General features: G+C 39.8%; 1 protein-coding gene across 1 annotated transcript in view; it reads left to right on the top strand.

Moving 5' to 3' along the window:
• trpm3 (transient receptor potential cation channel, subfamily M, member 3) overlaps nucleotides 1-6,430 on the top strand; it is a 131,133-nt gene that overhangs the window by 67,448 nt on the left and 57,255 nt on the right. The window contains 6 exon segments of the mRNA XM_020594295.1: nucleotides 769-848; nucleotides 2,340-2,541; nucleotides 3,174-3,238; nucleotides 3,240-3,382; nucleotides 4,879-5,003; nucleotides 5,798-5,969. Coding sequence (XP_020449951.1) covers nucleotides 769-848; nucleotides 2,340-2,541; nucleotides 3,174-3,238; nucleotides 3,240-3,382; nucleotides 4,879-5,003; nucleotides 5,798-5,969 — 787 coding nt within the window.

The raw sequence follows: 6,430 nt of genomic DNA on the forward strand, positions 1-6,430 counted from the left end.
CGTCGAGTCTCTTGTTATTTGTCTCCATAAGTAGTTGCACAAAACCTTTGAAGTTGTCTTGTTGGCTCAACAGTGCGGTGTACATCTGCTTCTGCTGACTCAACACCTCTGTTACTTGCGCCGCTGAAATATAATCCTCTTCTGCTTCAACATCCTCGTTCGCTTCTGATTTATTAGCTCTTTTCCCTCTTGGAGGCATTTTAATAGTTGTAGAATTTGTTCAAAGACTTGAAAATGTAGAAGATGTGAAAAATTGTAGAACAGACAAGAGGAGCAGTAAAGACGTCTGCTCTCGCTTGCAACCCGGAAACAGAATTATGGTTAACACTAAAATTATTATATCTGAGCATGGAATGTGATTTGATGTATGTGCACTGACAGGTACATATTGTATAGTAGCCAAACAAATAAAAAAATGATGGAGAAGTAAGGGTATAGGGTGAAAGTGTCTGAAGGAGCCTCTCAAGTCACAACCAGTCCTGCAGAAGACCCTGTCTGATGTTGACCAACCATGAAATAGATTTTTTTGCATGTGAAGCTGAGCCTGATGACAGCTACTTAAAAGAAGTTATGGATTACTCGAGTTCAGGGGGATATGGGGTTAAGTCTCTCAATCATCTCTTGGACATTGCCAACATTTACATGATGTACAACCCTCTGACCCCATCAAGCACAAGCATAGTCATGCTATGACCCTGATTCTGTCGTCTGTCGTCATTCAGGTCACAGCTCCTTTATCTGATTGTCTTTCCTCCTACATTTCTGCAGGCACAGAAGTCATGGATAGAGCGAGCATTCAGCAAGAGAGAATGTGTCCATATCATAGTGAGCGCCAAAGACCCCCATAGGTGAGTACAAAAGTATATAAAGCAAACTGGAGAATTCTCATTGCATTTCATTATTGTGTGTACATGTAAATTATAATATTAATTCCGGCCATTTGTTTTGTTAAAAAGACGAGATAAAAAATGTATGCTAAAGTTTGATATTTTCTTTGTTTAAAGAACTCAAAACATTAAGGACTGAACTACTGTAAAACTACTGTCCAAGACCCTAATGAGTGAGTTACTGTAGCTAATGTAATAACCCACCTCAGATATACTGTAGCAGATGAAGGGCCCTGTTTTACTGTTGACCCTTTTAAAACGTGCCTCATAGTAATAGAGTATCACAGTTAGATGCTCTAATGAGCCAAAGTACTGACATTATACATTTTAAAACAAAGTTTGGCTGCTCAGGTGACATTTCAGGGCCAGGCCAGTTCACAAAGACAGTAAAACAGGCAGACAGAGAAACACATAGATATTCCACATCACTGTTAAAGGTTATTCATTTAAGCATCAAGACAGAGCCCACAGAAGGATATTTCTTATCCACTTTCAGTAGCAAAGTGTAGCACAGTCTGTATAATGTTAACGCTATAAATACAATTACAATGAAAAGCACTTTTCAAGAAGAGAAAACATAGTTTTGAATGGGACACTCACTATCTCCACTCTGTGTTCTGCCCATTTTGTGCTGCAAAATCACTGTCACAGTGAACTTATCAAAATCCCTACAACAGCTGATGTTGTAGCTTCGGGTGCTGGACCTCGTACACACTCATGCTTCACACAAGAAATGTTACTGTCTGTTAGGTAAACAGAATTAGCATAACTAGAGGAAAATAGGTGGAAGCCAGGAGCAAGAGGAGGGAAACAGATGTTCCCTAAGATCAAATCAGATTTTTCAAAAGCACTTGTGTTGACATACAGTATAAGGCAGAGGAAGGCAAAGTACCTTTGGTAAGAGATGACAGAAACAAGATGTGATAATCAAAGGGTTCTGACTCCCTTTTCTCCCAGGGCTCCCGTTCCATCCTGTGAGGTTAAAATGTGGAATATGAAAGCTGCATTCAGTACTTTTGAATAAGTATGTTCTCACGTACAATTCAGATATATTCTGCTAACCTCTGTGGTTCTTTAGAAGAAGGAGGCGAGGAGAACAAGAGAGAGAGACTGACACAGGCTTGTGAAGAGCAGAGAGAGACAGAGCCAGTAAAAGATTGCCGGGACCTACAAATCCTTCTCCTCCTCTCCTTCCAATCAGGAGATGAAAGTCAGATGACGAGCTGTCACTTCAGCCTTGCCCTTCAGCTGCCACATGACTATGGCAGCTCTGACAGGCTTTCTCTCCTTCTTTCAGTCACACACAGTTTCTCTCTCACCTTCCCTTTCTTCTTCTTGATGCTACAATACCTTTGCTTGGGGCTCAGACTTCTCGAGATTCCAATTATTCTCTGTAAAGGACTGTGTAATATGCCAGTCTTACATTTACTGTTACTTTCTCCTCTCATCCAGGTGCTGTTGTGGTCGTCTGATAGGTCAGCATGTGGGTCTGCCCCCAGGCATCTCGTCCAGTCATAATGATAAGGCAGAGCGTTTGGCCAAGAATAACAGTCTGTTGGAGAAGTGGTCGATCAGCAAACACACGCAGCTCAGCCCCACTGATGCCTTCGGCACCATTGAGTTCCAGGGAGGAGGACATTCTAACAAAGCCATGGTGACTCCCATAACAAATCTATTGTGTTGCATTTCAATGTGACTGTCATGTCAGTGCCCTCCAGAAACTTTGCTTCAGCATGTCAAAGCAAGCTAGTACCAATCACCCTCACAGTAGTTGTCCAAATATACAGTTCAAAAGAAACAAGACAAACAGCAAGCAGTGAACTTGTGACCCCTGGTTTTGACCTGTGATGGAGTTCAAACGTTTGTGTTTGTCACTGTGGCATCAAGAAAAACATCAAAATCAGGCTTTACAGCAGCAATGAGTAAAGTGGGCTACAGAATAATAGTAGAAGATAAGAATCTGCTGAATATAATAAAATATTAATTCAGACACATGTCAGCTTAGGTGTCTCAGTGTGAGTTAGATACATTAACAGATGCTCCATAATACACATGATCAAAACAACAGTCTTTTCAATACTTGTACTGCACTACAGCCAGTACTGCAGTCAGTACTGTAGTTCTACTATAGCCTTAATGTCTCATGAAGTGTGTACACATACAGTTTGTTTACTGTATGTACTGTATGTGCATACCAGTTTGTATGCTTATGTCGGTTACCATATGCCTGAGGGTGAAGCAGATGTGCTGCCGTATATTTACAGACACATTTCCTGTTGTTTGCAGTATGTCCGAGTGTCTTATGACACCAAGCCTGACCTGCTGCTTCACCTGATGACCAAGGAGTGGCAGGGGGGGGGGGCTGCTAATCTCAGTCCACGGGGGTCTTCAGAACTTTGAATTACAACCCAAACTCAAGCAGGTCTTTGGCAAAGGGCTCATCAAAGCTGCCATGACAACAGGCGCCTGGATATTCACTGGAGGGGTCAACACAGGTAAAGTGCAGTACAAGTTTATTTTAAAGACAAATTTAAAATTGGTCCTGCATGTGAAACAGTTGCTGTTAGATTTTTTGTGTATTGTAAAAAATACTGCATTTTATTTATATAATCACGGTGGACCTTTTTTGTATTCTGCATCCTACTTATTATACACAGTGAGTGGCCAATATTTGCTACAGCAGGAGTATGATGAGCATATTCAAATGTTCCTCATGAGTTTTCAGCAGTTAGATAGCCATTAAACATGCTTATCAGGGTATAAAGCTGAACCACTGGATCACTGCAAGTGACAATTCTCAATTACCACTTCATGTGTTGAATAAAAATAGTGTGGGAGAGTCTTGACTGCCTATGTTTGTAGTTGGAAGTCAAAGAAAGAATGTCTCATCAAAAACTGTATTTGATTATGTAAGGTGTATTTTAATCAGGGAACACTTTTTGACCAAAAACTGTGAAAAATTATTATTGTATAAGGAACAATTAGGGCCTGTCATGAACGTAGAATTTTTTAGGAGTGGTGCCACCCTAAAATTTTCTTGTTGGAGCCTAAACAAATCAAGGTTCTGGAGAAGACTGGCTTAAGACTAAGGACATCTCTTCCTAAGGATGAATTTGATCAGAAGAAGGATATTAAAGGCACTCAGAACATTGAATCTGGAACAAAGAGGGTAGAAGGTTAAAAGTGTAAAAGAAAAACAGTTCCAGAGAGTAAGAATTTCATTGTACAGGGAAATGCGTTTCCTTATTGTGAACATGACAATAAACACTTTGAATCTTGAATCTTTGAATGATTACCATGTACTGATATTAAAATTAATGTGTGTTGCAAAACTATGTTTTTATGTACTGCAATGGTATGGAGTGCACATTGGTTTCTTAGTTTTAACCTCACTATAGTGTTGATATTGGAATTTTTATTGATTCTGTTCACTGCACTGTTCTCGTATTGTTTCAAGGACACAGTAAGAAGTATTTTTAGTAACCTAAGTTGAATTTATCAGGGTTAAAATAGCAAAAAAATGTACCAGTAATGTGTTTGGAAGAGATAAGACCAGATAGAAAGAAATGATACAGACAGCACTGAATGGTGTAGACTACAGAAATGAATAGAATGTAAGATTTAGTGACAGAATGGGTGCAGAGAAAAGAAAGAGAAAGAGAGTGGCCTAAATAATGGACAGAGGGATGGACTGGAGGGACAGCTGAGGGCAGAGGATGAAGAATGTCAGTAGGAGAGATGGAATATGATGGCCTTCAGGTTTGACTGCTGTTCCCCTGAGGACAACAGCTAGAGGCTTGGAGCTATGACCTGTCTGTGTTTGTAGCTGTGTGTGTGTGTTTTCACATTGGCTGTCATACTGCCTAATAGATTCTGTTTATCTCTCACAGAGTGCATCATTATCTAAGTTGAGGCTATAAATAGATCATGACAAAACTTTTTTCTTTTCTGTTTCTTTCTCCTTCTCTCTCTCTCTCACACACACACCCAGGTGTGATTCGCCATGTAGGTGATGCACTGAAGGACCACGCCTCCAAATCAAGGGGGAAGATCTGCACCATTGGAATTGCTCCTTGGGGCATCGTAGAAAATCAGGAGGATCTTGTTGGCAAAGATGTACGTCTCTGAGAACAAACAAACAAAACAGTAATGTAACAATGAAAACAGTTTCAGAGTTGTGAGAAATGTCACATGCAGTCCACAGTTGCCAAAACCTGTAAACTGCAGTTAAAATTATTTAATTAAGCAAAGAACTGGACCGCAATTTATATGGCAGTAATGAAAGTTTCTCAGAAATGTATCTCATCATTGGGCATACATTTGCAACTGATCAAGTATGAAAACAATAAATTCGTAGTCCTTAGTATACTGTAGGTCAGAATCCAAAATGTTTGTACCACTGTACATTTTACAAGATGCAACCAGTTGTTACTCTTTATTAGTTTTTCTTTGTTTGGTAAATACTTATGCCTTTCAAATTCTATTCCCAGTTCGAAGCATAGGCTTTACATTAAAACACGTATCCTCAAGGCTGAATTCAAACATTCCCTGATGGCAACCTTAAGGTTAATTTTTCAAACTTTAGAAAAAGCTTCCTCCAGAGCCACAGATGATGTTATGCAGCTGTTTTCTGAGGCCAGGTAGTGCACCCCATGAAAAATAAATTGAACATGAGATATAAAATCAGTGCCACTTTCCTTTAAATAAAACTCTTGTGCAGTAGAGAAAACTGTAATGTTTGCCAAATATTTTTTTTCCAACATTTAGGTTACATTAATAGTTTTAAGACAACATGCCCTTTGTTATCATTAAACCAAACATTTCTCCATTATCAAGTGTCTGCACACAGCTGTCAGCTGTGCGCTTCACAGATGTTAGTGTAATTATTAAATTCTATGTTCCCTTGCTAGGTGGTGCGTCCGTATCAGACCATGTCCAACCCAATGAGCAAGCTAACAGTTCTAAACAGTCTCCACTCCCACTTCATCCTGGCAGACAACGGCACCACGGGGAAGTACGGCGCTGAGGTCAAACTTCGACGCCAGCTAGAGAAACACATCTCCCTACAGAAGATCAACACACGTGAGTGAAGTTCACTGTATGTCTGTGATGGCGATTGCCAGACTGAGAAGATGTTTACAAGTGACACATCGATTGATAATAATGGCATAATGAAGCTGCCATCATTGTTTTATCAACACCTCCACTGTGGTTAATGGAGTTCAGAGTCTATCTTGTAGCTGCAACCAGACTAGATTTGTAATTACCTGTTTGATACTGAAGACATCCTGTCAGTGTATTTTTAACCAGCTATGATAGAACTCACTAAACCTTTGAAACTGTCCCTCCCTTCAAGAGGGGTTTATTTTTTTCTTTCATATCTTCCTGACAGCTCTTCCTTAAATGAACTTCTTTGACAATCCTTGTCTTCTTGTTCAAGGGACACCACACATCCATTCTACATGTACGCACACACATGCAGTATCTAGTGCAATTATTTGGTACTTAAAAATACCAAAGCAATCAAAGGCATTTAGGTCAAC

Source organism: Monopterus albus, unplaced genomic scaffold, assembly GCF_001952655.1.
Source record: "Monopterus albus unplaced genomic scaffold, M_albus_1.0 scaffold23.1, whole genome shotgun sequence".
NCBI classification, from domain to species: Eukaryota; Metazoa; Chordata; class Actinopteri; order Synbranchiformes; family Synbranchidae; genus Monopterus; species Monopterus albus.